The following is a 19,269-nucleotide window of genomic DNA, read 5'->3' as shown; positions in this document are numbered from 1 at the left end:
TGAAGTCCCCAAAAATAAGCGTTAATATGTAATAAGCCTGAGATTTTAAGGGGTTAAGTCTTTTGCAGTAAAATGTTAGTTTTTTAGTCCTTCTATTTGAGCTCGTGTTCAGACTCTCAGGTGGATTTGATCTCTTCAGAGGCCTTTGCTCAAACTTGTGGAGTTCATGTCAGCTCAAGGTCGCACTGACATTAAAGCACAACGTAGAAATACCTAATAATTAACCAATAATTTGGACTTTATGTTAAAGATTCTACTTTTTTGAGCCAAATTGTTATGCTATATTTAAATTACATTAAATCACAAAAGCACATAAAGTAGCAGCATTGATGCAGTGGTCTCAGACTTTTAGACCCCACTGTATGAATCTGGTGAATAGGGTGGTGAATTGAGCCTCACCGTCCGCTCCCAGACACAACCTACTAACAAACCAACATGTGATGATCAGGCTGAGAAAGTGCTTCATCCAAAAAAACCTAATTAAAATGCAATGCAGACCATTTGTTATTGCATATTCAGCACAAATTCAAAGCCGGTCTTGCTTTACAAAGAAAGAGGCCAGCTTGGGCCCCATCTGGTGGTCAAAAGCAGAAAATAAAGCCATTGTTTAACAAAGCTCCCCTCTTAGCTATGACTCAGAGCCCACTTGCGTAATCATGTCCTTATTGCTTCATGTTAACACAATGTCCAGTCAAGTTCTGAAGTACTGAAGTCTTCTAAGTTTAACTTGTTTAGCACGTAGTGATGGAGATTCTCAGTGCCTCTGGTTGGGGCTGCATCTTGTTTGAGTTACATAAAGGTTTTTCCTCCCTAGAGAGCGATTATTTACTGGCAGTCTGAAGATGGTGGGTTATTCCTTTACTCCTATTATATATTTGCATAGTGCATGTATAACATGGCCATCAGTGCCCTGGAAGATTGTCGGTGGAAGCTGTTGTGCAGACACGGTTCCTTGCTTGTCCTTGGTGGAGGAGCTGTTGTAATATAATTTCACCAGAAAATTGGACGCACACACACACACACACACACACACACACACACACACACACACACACACTCACGCAGGCCAGTGCTTCTCCGGCATGCCCCAGGTAGGGAGGCTGTCTCATGCTGAATACTCGCAGACTGCTTGCCTTTTTTTTAGGTTGTTCCCATGGAAACTGCTGCGTGGTGAAGAATCAGAGTGTATAGTAGAGCTATAGATTGTTTTGTGAGCTGGTGAAATTTAGAAATGAATAGCGAGCTTAGCGAATCTCTACGGATGACCAGCTTATGAACGAACTTGAGGCATGAGGTTGAACAGTTTTAGTGAAGCAGCATGATTTGTGACAAATAACACTGACTTGTAACGTGCAAAAGGCCGAGACCAGCCTTCATTTAATTTCCAGTCAAAACAGCTGTTTAGTTCAAGGGCAACACTTTATTTAGTGGTCCTTTGTAGATGATTAATAAACTCTGTACAGAGTATCAGTAACACATCAACAACATATCAATGCAGTATCAGTAGTGAAGCATCCGAATACACTGAATTTAATATCTTGTCGATGTTCTGTTGATACACACACTAAGTAGATGTTTTGTTAATATGTTACTTCCATTACACAAAACCTAACCTTACCAATCTTACCATAACACCTAACCCTCAACCTGGCCCTGATCCTAACCCTGACCTTAACCTCAACCCAAAACCTAATCCTACCCCTCACCCTGGCCCTAATCCTAACCCTGACCCTAACCTCAACCCAAAACCTAATCCTACCCCTCACCCTGGCCCTAATCCTAACCTTAACCTTAACCTCAACCTAAAACTTAATCCTAACCCTCACCCTGGACCTGATCCTAACCCTGACCTTAACCTCAACCCAAAACTTAATCCTAACCCTCATGTTTTTGACATGTTACTGAGAGTCTGTTGAGTGTTTGTTTCATCTAAAGTGTCACAGATTACATTTACAGTAATCCAACTGCATAAAGAAGAGAAAGTCAAAAGAAAATAAGACAAAAAACAGGCGTTTTCAATATTGGAGTTCAAAAAATGATTAAAAGATATAGAGAAAACAGAGCTCCTAACAACCACCTGGAAGACCCTAAAACTGCCCCCATCAGATAAACAGCACTTAAAGCTTTCATCTCTGAGAGAGAGGAGAAAATCAAGCTGCTTCAGATCTGAAAACATCCACAGGTGTTTCTGTCCATCCTTCCACTGTGAGAAGACGACTCAGCGCTGTGGGTCTGAAAGGATGTGTAGCTGTTCAAGAAGAACCTCACTGAGAAGAGGTTTCTCCTTTTTGTTCTAACACTGAAAAATAAGGACTTTGATGGTTGTTTTGACTGGAAAAGAAGAGTGAACTCGAGACTGAGGAGAATTCCAACCAGACTGCACTAAGAGGACTGTAAAGCACTGAAGGAGAAACGTTAAACTCTGGGGCTGTTATTCATACAGTGGTGTTGGTGAGCATTGATGGGATCATGAGCTCAGAGGCATTTTTGGATGCAAACCAGCAGAAATCTGCAGATAAATAACTCGGACAGTAATGATCTGAAACACAGCAGCCACCTTTGGAAAGAATATCCGCGTACATTTTGGGGCAACTGTAAATAAAGTATATATAGCATCTAAAACTTTTAGTAATCTAAAAATTACTATTCAGAATTTTGAAACCAAGGTTTTTGGTGATAGAAATACAATCTGGTTGCAGAAAAGTGTATAAAATGGTTCTAATATGCTATTCCTGTGCAGCTCCACAGCTTTTAAACATTTAGTAAAGCACTAAGCTGTAAAAGTCTTTAGAAGATTGAAAATAAGAAGGGAAAGCTGGATAGAACCAAGATTTCAGTTACAGTAAAATTAATAACCAGGGAATACATTTAAAGTGGAGATCAAATCTTGAGACAGATGACCTGCAAAATATGTAAATAGATAATTACAGCATACTATTTATTTTATTCATTTTTTGTTTACTCAAATATTGTATAAAACATCTAAAAAGAAATTTTGGAGAATATTTTGTAATCTTTAAATCCAATTTGTAGACAGTTTTATTGTGTATAAAACAAATTGTTCAAAGCAAGTGACTCCACACTTTTGAATGCTACTGTTGAACCATCTGATCCTCGTTTTGTGAAGCCTGTTTCATTCTTTGCATAATTTTGTGTAAAAAAAACACTTTTTTATCAACAGAATGTCATCTTTATTTACGAGTAGAGAAACGTATTACAGGATGAAAAAAGTATGAATCGCACTTAGAGAGCTATAAAAAGCTTACCAAGGGGCTGTTCTTAAATTAGTAGGAAAGGTTAGATACGTTTAATATATATAACCCAAAACTCACACAGCACTGCACTTATCCAAACACACAAAAGCCAAAATTAAGGACGAAAGAGAGAACATTTTCAGTGAAACTGTGGCAGCCAATTACTTTATGTTAATCTCCTCAGCTTTTCTTCGCCCCCTTAGCTGCACCTTTCTTCTTAGAGGCGCCTTGTTTTTTGGGCTGGGCTTTGCTGGGCTTTGGCTTGGCTTCTTGGCCTTTGGAGGTTTGTGGTTTGGCTTCCTCTGTTTTGGGTGCTGCAGCCTCAGCTGGTTCTGGTTGTGCTTTCACGGGTTCAGATGTGCTGGGTTCTTCTTTGATTGGCTCTACCTTGGGGGCGTCTGCTGTTTCTGCTTCTGCATTGGGAGGCTTCACTTTGGGGGGCTCTGCTGTGCTCGATTCTTCTTTGATAGCTTCTTTGGTTGGTTTGGTTGAACTTGCTTCTTTAGCAGGCTCCTGTTTGGGGTCTTCTTGTGTAGTATTGACTTTTTCTTTGGTAGACTCTACTTTGGGGTCTTGCTGTGTTATACTGACTTCTTCTTTGGTAGACTCTACTTTGGGGTCTTGCTGTGTTGTACTGACTTCTTTGGTAGACTCTACTTTGGGGTCTCCTTGTGTTGTACTGACTTCTTTTTTGGTAGACTCTACTTTGGGGTCTTCTTGTGTTGTACCGACTTCTTTGGTAGCCTCTGCTTTGGGGTCTTCTTGTGTTGTATTGACTTCTTCTTTGGTAGACTCCACTTTGGGGGCCTCTGTTTCCACTTCTTTGAATCTCACCTCTTTTTGCCGAACAGGTTTTGGCTTGCTGGATTTTTCCTTGGGCGCGTCCTGCTTGACTGGCTCTACTTCTGCAGCTTCTTCTTTGGGTGGTTCCTCTTTTGGTGACTCTGCTTGTTGGCTTGGCTCTTGCTTGACCTCAGACTGACTTGCCTCATTTTTGATTGGCTCAGGAACTGCAGATGATTTACTGGCCTCTTCACTGACTACCTCTTTCTTGTCTTCTTCCAAACTGGAAGGTTCTTCAACTGTGGATGTTAACTTCAGTGCTTGTGGTTCGCCTGACACGGCAACAGAGGAAGCCTCTGGTTTAGGCTGAGATGATTCCTCTTCATCGTCGGAATCCTCCATGTCGTCTGCAGTGGAGGCCATGAGGGAGGCTGCAAACTCCTCCAGCCGGGCCTGCTCCTTCCACAGCTTCTCCATCTCAGCAGTTAGGGCGGGGTTGCTTGCCACCTCTGGCTCTGGCAGCTGGTTCAGCTCTGGGAGCTCCTCTTCTGTGCCCTTCACTGGTGCTGAGGCTGCAAAGCCCTGCAAGCGGATCTCTTTGATCTTGTCGTATAGGACTTTCCTCTCCTCCTGCAGCGCTCGGCACAACGTCTCCAGCTTTGCAATCTTCAAGGTGAACAGCTCGAGCTCTTTGCCCTTCTCAGATCTCTGCGGGAAGGAAGAGATGAACGCACAGTCATTTAGTACAGATCTGATGGTGAAATAAAGAGATTACGATGCACACAGTGAATTTTTTATTGTTTTGGATGTGCATTATGTTTGTTATATTAGTTTGTCTGTAGTTCATAACATCAGGCCTCAAAAACCACAGTTACTCCACTGATTTTTCAAACATTCTGCATAGTTAAATGGTTAAGATGTAAACAAAGTCATTCAGAGTGGATTGTTTTGAAATGCAATTCTAGAGAAAATTACAGAGTCCGACTTGTTCACAGTGGTGGTCATAGGAACCAGACGTCCACCTCTAAAAGCTCCCTCACAGAAAATGATTACATGAAATGATTGCAAATTTGAAGCCTGATGCCGGAGAGATTGTTTTACAATAGTTTTGGGAAATTGTTTTGGTTTAAAATGTATTCTTTTAATGCATTCATGGTGGAGAGATACATGCAGAGAGTTCTAAGACAAATAGTCCCCAAAGAAAATTACCATTATCTACATTACATTCAGAAATGCACCAAATGCCTGTAGGTTCACTGGTGATTCTGAATAGCAAATAAAACAGCCATATTTCTGTTGTAGCCATGGCGACCCCTGGTTCCCATCACCACCACTGTAAAGAAATCTGAGTTGGTAAGTGTCTCTATAATGAACCATTTCATGTCAAAACAGTATGAATGACTTTGTTAGCAATTTAATTATGCATACACTTGGAAAAAACGGGGGAATTCCTTTTAAAAAATGAGCTGCCTAACCATTTTTTGGTTTGATTAATGTCCCTGATATGTAAATACAATAAAAATACAAAAGGTCACCTCCTCAATCATTTCAGTAAGGGCTTTGCTGCAGCTTTCAAAGCGTATCTTCCATGTATTTGACTCCTTCTCCAGTTTCTTCATTTTCTTGGTCATCTGTGGAGAAGTACGATATAAAATACAGTTGTTGATATAAAGGGGTTATTATTAGGGTGTATAACAACATTATAACCACAGTGCATTGCAGTATATGTAAGATAAAGGTTTAAATCACGATCATTCATAAAAACGTGTGATGACACACCTTGTCCATCTCATGTTTGAAAGTAACATAAACTTCGTTGCTCTTGGCCAGTGTAGCCTGGAACTCGTCGAACTTCTGCGAGTACAACACAAGCTAAAAGAAAAGGGTGAGAAAACAAATGTTTGCGATTGCTCTCAAATGGCATCCATTAAAAACACAGAATTTGTAAAAAAAGAATTCAATTTCATGCGATTCCTGAGTTGTTCCCTTCTCCCTCCTGGCCAAGGACATTAACTCCCCCAAATCACATCCAACAAACCTAATTTGTGTCGGAATATGAATGATATGAATGAAGATTGCTTTTTTGGGCGTTAATTGGATTGGAAATGTGACATGGTGCAAGTATATGACAAATTGACTGAAGGTTGAATACAATATTAATAGAGTTTGTTCAGTAATTGGTGATGTTCTTTCAGGACATATAAATCAGTCAAAGAGCGGCTCTAATATTCCAGGTCGAAACAGGCCTCAAATGGCCGCGTGCTTTCAGAGATTAATTATAACGCTGCTCGCAACAGCAGCAGTGATTGATTCATTGTTTTGTAACTTACTGTTTGGTAGAATAGACCCCTGTGAATAAATGGCTTCTGAGAAGTAAGGAGTGCAGAGAGAAAACAGCTTTGAAACTCATCAGCAGGATTTGGTCTAAATTTGCATTCAGATTAGTGCAAACTCTACTAGTACCGCCATTAAACAATTAGTCATTAGTTTAAACATTCAAATAAAGACTGTAAAATTATAATGCAAAAAGCTAAAGTAAAAAATAATATAACTCTTGCACTCTTTATCAGGGTTTCATAGCTGATAAAACATGAAATTCCATTGTCAAGTCTGTGTGTGAAAGCAGGCATTTCCTAATGACATGCATGACATAACACACATCAATAATTTATATGATTGTGGTTGTTTACAAGAGTGAACCCATGTATGCTTCCAGTTGAGGCAGCAATAGAAATATATCGCTGTGTCGGAAGAAAACCTCCAAAATCTCCAAAATAGTAACTTTACAGGAGAAGGAAAAAACACACTTTACTTTTAATGTAAGTCAATGGAACCAGATTTTTTTCCAAGTCATTTTGGGTCGTTTCTTTTGGTCCATTCATTATGAAATTTACACACAATGTAAAGGGCAACAGGCATTTTCAAATTGTGTCAAAAACTGAAAAACGACAAAAACTGAGATACGAGGTTTTCTTCCGACAGCAGCGATATGTCCATTTATTGATTACATTTTAGTTGTAATCTAGATCAGGGCTGCCCAAAGTGTGGCCTGGATGTTTGATTTGGCCCTCCTTCACTAAGTCAATGAGAGAACATGTATTTTTACCGAACTTCCTCTTTTTAGCTGATTTTTCTTTTAAATGTTATTTTAAAGAAAATTTTGTAATAAAACATATAGTTTAATGTTATAAAGTCAACCTATAAAAAATCTGACCCTTGACATCATACAATTATCAGTCACTTCAATGTAAATGTAGCTGGAGCAAACGTAAATTGAGCGGGATACGGACAGGACAGGTGGTGGTGGTACAAAGACAAGAGGAGATTTAGAGACCACTGGGGTGAAGATTTTCTTTTCACTAAATTTACAAGTAATGTATATCAAGAAACCACTGGAGGATTTAAAGAATACAGTTTCTCCACATGTACTGGCAAATAGGGATATGCATTCAGGCTAATTCTGATATTCAAGTATCCATAAGTTAATTAACGTATATCCGGTTAACCACAGAGAAGGAAGCAGTAACAACAAAAAGGGAAAAAATTGGCTTTGGCTAAAGGGCTGAAGGCTTTCTTTTTAGATGATAACACTGGAGGTTAAAATTGAAAAAGATGATTTATTATTCAAAAACAGCCAAAGAAAATCAGCAGCTTTTCATGTTGGATGAGTATCAGATGCTGCCTCTTCAGATGAGCTAATAAGCTAACGCTAATTAGTCCAACATTGGCTGCTGATGGAGACTTGTCATCTTCTGTAGGAGGTCAAAATCACTGCTGTTGGAAGAAAACCTTGTAGCTCCATTTTTGTCAGTTTTTCAGTTTTTGACATAATTTGAAAATGCCTGTTTCCCTTTACATTGTGTGTAAATTTCATGATGAATGGACCAAAAGAAACGGCCCAAAATGACTTGGAAAAAAGTCGGGTTCCATTGACTTACATGGTTTTTCCTTCTCTTGTAAAGTTGCCATTTTGGAGATACGAGATTCTCTTCTGAGAACAGCGCTATATTGGTTTGTCAGCAGCACTGCTGTGTCTGATCCACTCATCACAACACACACTAACATCCCACACCATGTCAGTGTTACTGCAGTGCTGAGAATGATCCACCAGCCAGATAATACCCGCTCTGTGGTGGTCCTGTGGGGGTCCTGACTATTGAAGAACAGGGTAAAAGGGGGCTAACAAAGGAAGGACTACAGTATGTAAATAAAGAGAAGAACTATAAAGTGCACCTATATGGTCCTATATGGAGCTGATAAAATGAACAATGAGTGTAGAAACAAGGAGGTGGTTTTAATGTTATGGCTGATTGATGTATAGTCATATTAAACATTATAATTTGGCATCTCAAGATAAAAGGTTTGTGCCTCTGTGACGGCCTGTGTTAATGGATATCACTGAGCCAAGTTAGTTCTGTTTATTCAGGCCAGGTTTGGGAGTTCCACATTTTGGGTACACTCAAAAAAACACTGAACCAAGAACGTTGTTTACATTGAGGCAACAATGTCTGAATATACAAAATATACGATTTTTTGAGCGTCTATTAAAACATTCTCAAATTCTCAGAAATATGCAAAAGCTTTTGACAGACTAGAACTCCAGTGTTCGATCTGAGGTCAAGCCTAACACTGTAATGCTGATAGCCCTGCTGTGTTGTATTCTGCAGTCTGAGTGAGTCACGGTGAAGCTGCACCTCTTTCATTTTTCACAACAATCAAATCAAAGGCAAGAGAATTCTTTATCTACTCTCACTTTTTTCATCTTTGAAATTTGGAGTATATCCTGGTTCCAGTTGCAGGGAAACCTAATAGCTGGGTTGCCATTGTGGGGAGAGCAAAACAGTCTGGTTTCTGGTGTGAAAATAATAAACTAATGATGTGCTTTAAAAGAGCAGCGTGAAACACTGGAACCAGCTGCCAAAAGGAGAAGAGTGCAAATTTAATATCAAAAACTGTAGCAGATGGAGCTTTTTTTCTGGCCTGCACTCAACATTTGTAGACCTCAAAGAACTAGCGGAGACTGCTGATACCATTGTCTACTGGTGTGTGTCTCTGTGCCACCAGCATATGGAGTTCATAGATTTGTAGAACAGTGTCAGATCGACAGTGTACCAACAGCTGCTCCCTGAAGCAAACCATAGGCTTTGTCATGCCAACACTAACCAGCTGAAGCTATTTAAACCAGTCGAATGCAAAGAGATATATAGTTTTCACATTGATACATTGAGGTCAAAGTCTCAAATATAACACTTAGGGCAATAAATCGGTCAGAAATGCTAACAATGCTGATAATGAAGGTAACAGTTGCCTGTTGATTCACACTAATGTCTCTTCTGTTCATCATAAATGGAAAATTCCTAAGATTTTGCAAAAATTCTGTGTAATTCAATCGTTAAGATGTAAACTAAGTTATTCAGAGAGGTTTGATGTGAAATGCAGCGCTCTCGAGAAACTTGCCAGGACAGAATTGTTCACAGTGGTGTTGATAGGAACCAGACGTCTGGGGAGTTTAATGTGTCTAAAAGCTTCCTCACAGAAAGTGAAAGTATGAATTTGCTGCCTGATGCCTGAAACTCAGATAGATCTGACATCAGGTTTTGGTCTATAATGTATTTTTAAAATCCATTCACATTAGAGAGGTACATGCAGAGGTATGGCAAAATAGTCCCACAGAAAGATTTATTTTTTTGATATACGGCTATTTTACCACCATTGGCATTACATGTAACTCAAAAGACGCTCACTAGTCATTTTTGGTGGCAAATGCAATGGCGACTTTTGTGTTGTAGATATTGCGACTCCTGGTTCCACAGAGAGTTATTAAATGGTCACATTACATGAATGCATTGCCTGATGCCTGTGTTTCACGATAGTTTCACGCCCCATCACGTTTTGGCCTAAAACATATTTTTTAAAGATATTTATGATGGAAGGATACATGCAGGGTGTTGTGAGGCAAAATAGTACCCAAAGAAAACTTTTGTTAGATTTACCACGACTGTTATCAACATAAAAATATAAATATAAAAACTCAAAAGATGTGTAGGTTTACTAGTTGTTTTGGATAGTAAATAAAATGGCTATATTTGTTTAGTAGACCAAGATCATGACTCCTGCGTCTGTATTACAGAAACTTCTTAAGTCTGAAATCTTATCTGCTTAACCACCACGACACCTTCAGTTAGGACTGAATTTAGGACTGAAGCTGTTACTGAACAACAGTTCTTAAGTTCATAATCTCATCATTAACTCCAGATAAGAACAGTATTACAGAAACATCCTAACTAGACTAAACCTCCTAAATACTGTCCTAACTTTGAGATAAACCCCAGTGTCTTAACTTCTGTTTTAACTTCTGTTTCTATTGTTTTATGCAGTGAGAGGCAGCTCAGTTCACTATAACTAGAATAATGACGCTACATTTAAAAACTGCTTTGACAATATTTTAGAAGCCTCAGACGCTGCTGACTCGATCTCCACCGTCCCTCTTATTACCTTTGTGTGTTAATGTTGATGATAAAATATTACAGTGATGGTGGTGAATAATGAGGAGACGGAGCTGAACGTGTGTCTAATAACGTTAGCGCGCTCGGCTAAAACATTTGGGAAGCTGAAACTGAAACTGCAGAGCAGCGACGCACTACAAAAAAACAGGAGGCGCTGACACAAATGATTAACTTCCAGTTTATCACCCTTTAGTTTTGTCTGACCTTTTTACATCAGTAACGGTAGCTAACGTTAGCTGTCTGGCTAACTAACGTGATTATTTCGATTATGTGTTTAAATTTCAGCTGTGCATGTATGGTCTGTTGCTAGGTAACAGGCATAACAGTTGATAGACTTCAATCGAGTAAGTTAAGATTTCCTAACTTGAGATAAGATGCTGTAAGATAAAATTCCTAAATTAAGGTAAGATTTGCTTCTGTAATACGAAATTTGTGAAAAAGATCTTAACTTAAGACAAAAAGATAAAAAGTTTCTGTAAAGTCCCCACCACTGTAAAGACATCTGAGTAGGCATGTTTCTCTACAATAAACCATTTCACATCAAAGCGCTCTGAATGACTCTGAATGTTTAAATCTCAACCACTGAATTATTCAGAAATTTAGAAAAATTGATGCTTCCCTTTTAACCACATATGTATGTTCGGTCAAGCAGCTTCACTAAAGCTGATTTAAAGTCAAGTGGCTCGATTAGGAACAACTCCCAGGCTTCTTTTCCTTGACTACAGCTATTTTAAGTGCACCTGGGATGGCATCTGTAGGCTAAAGAAACAGCGAACGCTCATGGATAACACTGCTTTCTAAAATGCTTTAAATGAGAAGTCCCCTTATGTGCTGTCACATGTGATGAACACTACACTGATGTCATCCTTTAAGCATCATTGAATTTTAATGATGTAATTTGTCCATTCATTTTTACAGTGAGCGCTGAGGACAGGAGGGCCTGAGGAGCTAGAGGTTGAGAAAGCGCTGCAGTGGATATTCACCTGAGCCTGCATCACAGTGTGCTGCTCTTTCAGCTCTTTAGCCTGTAGCTTCCACTCTGCAGCGTGAGTCAGTAACTGCGGTTACACACAAAAAGACACACAGATATGGGAGAGAAAGAGAGAGACAGAGCACTTCGCCTTTACCTGCTTCTTCATCTGTAACTCCTGCTGCTTCATTGTGTAGCATTTCTTTGTTTTGTCAATTGCTTCTTTAAGCAACTAGTAACAAAGACAGGGAGATATTAACATGGGTCACCTCCTCAGACTTTGTTCTACTTTCTGAACTCTCCATGCATGACTAATGCTATCTGATTCATTACATAATCGCTGCTCAAGAACTAGTTTAAGGCAGTGGTTCTCAACCGTGGGCATTGTTGAGCTGCGATGCCCCCAAAAATGTTTTCAAAACGCCAGAAATAAAGGAATATTTTGCAAACATTGGACAACAATTTATCACACCGAAACAGAGCAGCATGACCACTTTTAGTTCGCTTTGTAACGCAGAACGCTAATTATCACGTAATGTTGATCTCACAGGGGTGGGGACCTTAGGTCCTGGAGGACTGGATTCCAGCACCGCTGAGTTGTTGTCTTTCTTAGACCCACCTGATTCGACTCATCAGTTAATCAGCAGTTGTCCCCAAAATCATTATTTCCATTGATTTCTTTCACTTACAGAAAAAATTACATGAATTTTTGGACACCTTACATGTCATTTTTCACAAAAATGTGAAAAACTTGCCATCACGTAGAAGAAAATGTGAGCAAATTTACATTTGTGATAATGTAAAAAAAATGTATCATGGGAAAATGTGTGATTATGTGTAAAAACATGTAATCAAGTGTGAAAGTATGATCATGTGTAAAACGTGTGTTCACATATTAACCCTCTACTGCACGTATTACGAGAGAATTAAAAAAAAAAAAGTTTAATTCACCTTTCTTGCATAAATGGACCTGATTATTAAATTCCACATTTAAAAATTGTGTGCAGAGGTTCTTTTGGGGTATGTTGCTTTGAGGCAACATTGTGCAACAATGAGAAGAAATGATATAAAGCGAGTGCTTGTGACTGTCTAAATCCATTCAGTTTGGTCATACTCAGAAATATTTGCAGAAATATGTTTGTTGCCTAGAAGCAACATTGAGTGATATTGCTTCTAGGCAACAAACATATTTCTGCAAATATTTCTGAGTATGACCAAACACGTGCTTTTTATCAATTTACTCAACCTCTTCCCTTTATTGTTAACCTTGTCATTGTCTTCAAATACCTACAATGTTATTGTAAAGTGAGGAAAATGGGTTTGTTGCCCTGAGGCAACATTGTACAGTAGATGGTTATCTTTACATGTGTTTACTTGTGATCCTGTGTTTTTAGACACCTCTAATGTTGAATATTATTTTCTGTAATGGTTTTTATTAAGATGTCTGACAGAATAAAGGGTATTTTAGTTTTTTTTGCAGAAGACAACATCTAATATCTCTTGATATAATGCTTTTTTTTTGGTTGAAAATGAAATTTTAAAAAAAGAAGCAAAGCCTTATCATCTATAGAGTCTATGATATACTGTGACCTGTAGTTTCTTCTGACTTCAGCATGTGTGGCCATCAAAGGCCAATTACACTATTTAAAAATGGCACTCAAAATGAATAGCCACAGAAAAATCTACAGTTTTGAGGATGTATTTACATGAATTCTTTACACAGTGCAGGTCACTAGTATATCAAAGTTAACTTGCTATTAGTTATTAGGCTAATAAGTGCTACTGAACTGCGTCTTCTGAAACATGCGTCTTCAAAACCACCTTCTGTTTAACTTTCTGTTTTAAAAACACAATATTACTGGTGTACAGAGGTAGTGCCACATCTCCAAAAATGGTTGGGCAAAATTGGTGGTTGGCTCTAAGAAAGTCTAACGCAGGCCTCTCTGTAATCCCGAAATCTCAGTTTTGTTAATCTGGTTATTTCTTCCTATAGGTCAATGGTCTGTGCGGATAGGTAAAGTTGTTTTCTTTGAAACAGGTGGCCTGAACTCAACCCCGTTGTTTCAGTGGCCATGCTGATCTGTGAGATTTAATGGAATCATTATCAAAAACACATCAAGCTTCCCACGACCCCTAAAAATTGCCCAAATGATCGACCCCCAGGTTGAGAACCACTGTTTTAGGGTAGAAAACTTGGAACATCTTATATGTCTAGGCATAACATGCATAAGTTCACATCGACATATCACAGATCCAGCTCTTAATGCTCGGAAACTAGTGGTAAACATACTGTGTATAAAAACGATCCTTCTGTTTGCCTGAGGCACATTAGAAGGGCAGAAATAAGGGCACTGCATGACTCACATATTCCTTCTCTCTATTGTGCTTTTCCTCAGCTTCCTTCAGCCGCAGGTTCGCTTCTTCCAGTTTGGCGTCTGCCAGTTTCTGCTGCAGATCCCTCTGTTTGAATATCTTCTCCAAACTCTGAGAGGCAAGAACAGAGAAGAAAACGCACTCTTGTAATAGGCAACATATGTGTTAATGTGTTAATGCCAGGATGCTCCACCAGTACTGTGATTACAGTAAAGACTTTCCAGTAAACACTGGCATCGATGTTTGGGTGAGCTGGTGCTTTTGCAGAATGCTTGATGTTTTCTAGGCTTCAGTACAGTACGTTCCAAAGGATCTCAGGCCCCAGTGCAAAGAATTTAATATGAAAATCATTTTTAATGAATATAAAACTGGCAAAGTAATTTGCTGATGTTCTCAAGGCATTCCTCTCCACTCACTAGCATCCAATGCTAAGCTAAATGTTTACGTTACACTACATATTTGGATGGCATTAATTATACGTCATATTTAGCTGTCTGGCAGGTCAATGGCGAAAGGAAAAGATTACATAGTTTCCTGAGAAGGCCTACTGTGCAATAATTGATTAACAAATAATTTAATAAAATACATATTTTAATATATGATGAGTTGGAATCAATTGTCATGTTGCAGGTTGTGGTGGATCCATTGAAAAAAGGTTTAAAAAACATAAAACTGAACAAAACGACTGTCAAAATTCAGGGTTCAACATAGTTTTAGCTATACATGGTACTTTGATACATAACAGTTGCCATACGGTGTCAAAAACCACAGAAATAAGCCTATATGAAGCTTCCATTGTCTGTCAGCTACATTAGTCTCATAGTTCCAGTGCAAAACTAAAGAAGTAAACTTCACCCAACATGTCTTGACTGCTTGACCACATCTGGAATAGGGGAAAGCTGTCATTTCACCAAAGCAAACACTGCAAGAAGGTAACCTGTTTTCCAGCATAGGTGATGAAGTTGTTATTTAGAATCACCAATGAGTGATACATTTAAGGATTAAAGAGCCATAAGCACTGGAGATCTTTCAATTAATGTGTATAATTGCCTGAGACATGACATTGGCCACATCCCTCTGTGTCCTGTGCTTACCTCCACGGACCAGGTGGGGGCAGTAGAGATACACGTCTCAGTTTTCAATGATAAAACTCCAACTAAACGACAAGAAGCGTTTTTTTTACCCCCATAATACACAGCTGTGAGTGAGCGGTCTCAGTGGTACCCATCAGCGTGACAGATTGAGCCTAGCCTGCGTCACGTTGGGCTTGTCGTTCTCCCGGTGGATTCTCATGTGATTAAGTACGCCATGCTAGAATGTTCTACAAGGTGCAAGTTTCACTGTCAAATAGGGCATGAATCAAGAAGTAAAAAGTAAAATGAAGAGGAGTTCTTGCTGTGGACGATGCAGGTTTGTAGCTTTTTGGGATGCAGTTTCCTTGGCAATGCGCCATGCAATTAAAGCTGCGCCTGTGCCAGACATAGAGTTTGTCCCCATCTGTACGTGAGCTAGAAGGTTTAAGCTGTGTTCTAGTGTTGGATGTCCTTATGACTAAATGCTGTTCTTAAATGAATGATGTGCTGTGTCCAGCCACCACCTCTAAATAGTAAATTCAGCTACCTTAACATGCACCCATTCAGCATACAGCATTTATACTGATCAGGCATAACATTGTGACCACCTCCTTGTTTCTATGCTCATTGTCCATTTTATCAGCTCCACTTACTATATAGGTGCACTTTGTAGTTCTACAGTTACAGACTGTAGTCCATCTGTTTCTCTGCATACTTTGTTAGCCCCCTTTTAACACTGACGTCAGTGTTACTGCAGTGCTGAGAATGATCCACCACCCAAATAGTACCTGCTCTGTGAGGGTCCATGGGGGTCCTGACCACTGAAGAACAGGGTAAAAGATAAGATACACTTGTGTAAGTACATAAGGTGTACTTCTGTACTCCGTCTGTAACAGTGACTAAATCATTAGTAGTTCCGTTGTTGTGGCATATGCTGTTCACATGTAACTACACAGTTATTAGAGCCAAAATAAAATGGGACCAAATAACTTAGGTATTGAAATTTGGTATTGAAAGGACATAGAATATTTCAGTACTCTGTAGTGTTGACCTAACTTGGTCTATAAAAGCAGTGAATTTTGATACCCAGCTCTACACTTGAGCTTGGATAAAATGTTGAATGAGCAGGTGTCTACAAACTTTTGGACATATAGTATATCTCTGGTTTTAATTCCTCAAGCTGCAATGAAAATACTCAGCTGTGCAGCGGTGGTTCTAAGTGGTGTGACTTTTGAGACCGAGCTGCGCTGCGGGTTCTTGAGGATATTCACAAACTCTTTCCCTTGTCAGCTAATGCATCAGTCATCAGCTGCCTGTGTGGTTATGTTGTCCTTAAGAGGCAGGTCAATGGTGAAGGTCCTTAAACCCATTCTCTGTTGTTCAAGTGTTTAAACAATGACTTAAGTAGAACCAGGCTAGGGAAAAATGGCTTGAGAAGTAAAACATATTTAGCTCTCTATAGAACTGCAGAGGAATTTTAAGTCCACCCAGCATCAGAGTGGGAACTGCATTTTGTTAGACACTGAGCAATAGCAAAGTGGTCAATGTTCCGAACCCCATGTGTCAAACACAAGGCCAGCTCAGGCCCAGGACACAGTCCTTTCCGGCTCACAGAAGTATTTTGATTTTCTATTAATATTAGCCTGTTTTGCAATGTGCTGCACTACAGTCCCCAGCATGCACTGCAACATAAAGTACACTTTGACTCTCCTACCCCAACAACAGTCTATGGGACAGCGGTTACACCTCAATTCTACACAATTCTACACCATTCCACACCAGTCGTATCACCAAACTAGCTGCATTTCAGCTGCAGTTCAACCAATATAAACACCTAAAGTCAGCTCAGTAGCTTAAAAACTGATCCGAAGTCTTAATGAACTTACAGCAAAAAGGATGCCAGGTGTCCAGTTCAAGCAAACAGGTAGGTTTAAAAGACTGAGCACCTGGGGACGTTAAAATTTTGAATATTTCAAATATTTATGTAATATTTCAAGGTCGACTATAAGTGCTTATATACTACTGTTGAAGTTTTTGCATATTTTGAATAAACAATCGCCAGTTCGGGTTAAAGCACAACATTCATTAAAAATGATTTTTTTTTAAAAATCTCAACAGATTTGTTGAGATTTTTTATTATGGCCCCTTTAGTGGTTGAGTTTGACACCCTGTTCCGAACCAACCAACCAAAAAAAGAGAACTATTGTCAAAATATTGTCATCAATTCATCCAAAGTTGTACAAATTCTTTCAAAATTTTTGCGTAAATACATGAAACCACCAACTACTCACCTCTGCTGTCACAGAAGCAAAAGTGTTCAACATATTCAAGAGTGCAGCTCAGCTAGAGTTTTAAATTAATGCTGTGGAAGGCAGGATGTGTGTGCATGATGTCCTTCCTTTGGAAATGTCTTAGCATGATAGGATCCTTAGAATCTAAACATTTTCCAAATGGGCAAAACTTTTCTGTGAGTTGGTGTGGATAAAAGTCAAATGCTGTAACTGTGAATGTGTGCAGCATTTTCCTTCCTCAGTTGGCAGTGCTAGGAGGAGATCACTAACAGTGTCTAGAACTGAGACAAGCAGGAAAGTAATGGCAAAAATAACCAAAGACACTCACATCCTCTTAGTTAGAACCACCTAATCCTTTTTAACTCCTTGAGACCACCAGTGGTTCCAAAACGCACTTCGTCATATTCTTTATAACTTTCATATTTCATAAGCTGCATTCAAAAATGGGGGTCGTATGAGAGCTGTAACTGTCTTCTTTCCAGTCAAATAGATGGGTGATGTAATTTTAAACCCTTATAATAAAAGAAGCTGAACTCAGTATTTTTTTTTCTACTGAAAGTCGACCCGTTTGTTCACAAATCCGAGCTGTAAACTGGATCTCAGATGGTGTCTCTTCAGTGATCTGCTCTGTAAAAATTATTTTTATAAAATAATACAAAGAGTGTCTAAGATTTTTGGCTTTCAGCAGTAAATTGTAAGCATATAGCAATATGTGTATGATCATAAAACTTGCTCTATTAATTTGAGGGGAACTTTTACAAAAAAAAACAAACATTCACATTTATTTCATGCAGTTACTGAATAATTTGCTTTATGATTTGAGCAAAATCATTCAGATGGAGAAACCAAAATAGGCCCTGGAGAATAAGAGGTTAAAAAAATGAAAAAACTTGTATTTACACTCACTGGCATCTATGATCCCTATAGACCCTATACACAACTATATTGGTCCTGAAGGACTTGAAGGCCCACTGTAAGTGTACAAATACAGACCGTAGCCCATCAGTTGTTGCCCAGTTTGTCAGCCACCCTCTACCTTTTTCATCACTAGTCAATTTTTGACTACAGGACAATTGTTGAACAGCTATTATTTGGGTTGTCAACCATTATTATGTTATCCCATTCTCTTTATCACAGCTAGCTGGACAATGGTCCACCACCCAATAAAAATCTGCAAAAGATAAGATTAGATTCAGCTTTATTCTCATTGTGCAGCACACAGGTACAAAGCCAATGAAATGCAGTAAACTCTGTGCAACTCTGTGGTCAGAAACTGACCACTGATGAAGGGCACTGTGCATCAACAGATAAGCTACAGTCTCTAAATAGCACGGTGCTATGTGTTTCCAATAAAGCAGCCAATGTATACAATGAATATACAATGAATTGGTTGACAGTGCTGACCTCTTAGACACCAGTCTGCATTCTGAACTGGTCTGATCTGGTTTGTACGCATGTTTCAAATGTGTCTGTGTGCGTCTCACTGTACCTCCTCTCTCTGCTCGTACTGCTCGATGATGGCCTTGAGTTTGTCGGCCAGCTCACTGTTCTCCTGGCACAGTTTGTTGTTGCGGTTGCTGTGGTGCTCGATCTGGGCCTGAATGTCCACCAGCGTGCTCTGGAAATGAGTGGTGATCTCTATACGCTTCTTCTCATCCTCACGACACCTCTGCAGCAAGTGCTCCTGTGGCAGAAGACAGACGGCTGCAGAGTTACACGGCAAAGACAAAGAGTTGCCATTTCCAGGCAAAGAAACCACAGCTTGATCAAAAGCTGAGGACACAGGTGTGTTCCTATTACTGTTGCTTCAAAACAGCAGATAGCCAATAGCACACCAAGCCAGGCAAGGGTACTTATCCACATTATGTTATAGCCTGTCAAGGTTTGAAATAGAACCAGGTTGTTTGTTAGCCTCTTAAACTAGATTCAGACTGGGTTCTTTCCGGACCACTGCTTTGCCGAGATCAGTATTTTCCCTCGTCTGATGTTCCAAATTTGTTAATTAGGCTCTTTTTGCAG

At 39.3% G+C, this 19,269-nt stretch overlaps 1 protein-coding gene across 3 annotated transcripts in view; it reads right to left on the bottom strand.

Moving 5' to 3' along the window:
* Positions 1–3,167: 3,167 nt before the first annotated feature.
* Positions 3,168–19,269, bottom strand: part of txlnba (taxilin beta a) — a 49,377-nt gene continuing 33,275 nt past the window's right edge. For 2 of the 3 annotated variants that reach the window (XM_036581230.1, XM_036581232.1), the window contains exons 5-10: positions 18,740–18,934; positions 13,878–13,997; positions 11,671–11,745; positions 5,817–5,909; positions 5,573–5,668; positions 3,168–4,745 (exon numbers count right to left, since the gene is read on the bottom strand). In XM_036581230.1, the coding sequence (XP_036437123.1) occupies positions 3,435–4,745; positions 5,573–5,668; positions 5,817–5,909; positions 11,671–11,745; positions 13,878–13,997; positions 18,740–18,934 (1,890 nt within the window). In that variant the 3' untranslated portion in view covers positions 3,168–3,434. Of the gene's footprint in view, positions 4,746–5,572; positions 5,669–5,816; positions 5,910–11,526; positions 11,602–11,670; positions 11,746–13,877; positions 13,998–18,739; positions 18,935–19,269 lie in introns of all 3 variants that reach the window. The other variant, XM_036581231.1, reaches the window with a different exon arrangement.

The sequence above is a fragment of the Colossoma macropomum genome, unplaced genomic scaffold (genome assembly GCF_904425465.1).
Source record: "Colossoma macropomum unplaced genomic scaffold, Colossoma_macropomum, whole genome shotgun sequence".
NCBI classification, from domain to species: domain Eukaryota; kingdom Metazoa; phylum Chordata; class Actinopteri; order Characiformes; family Serrasalmidae; genus Colossoma; species Colossoma macropomum.
Note: the sequence above shows the minus strand (reverse complement) of the source record. Positions and strands in the feature narration are given on the sequence as shown.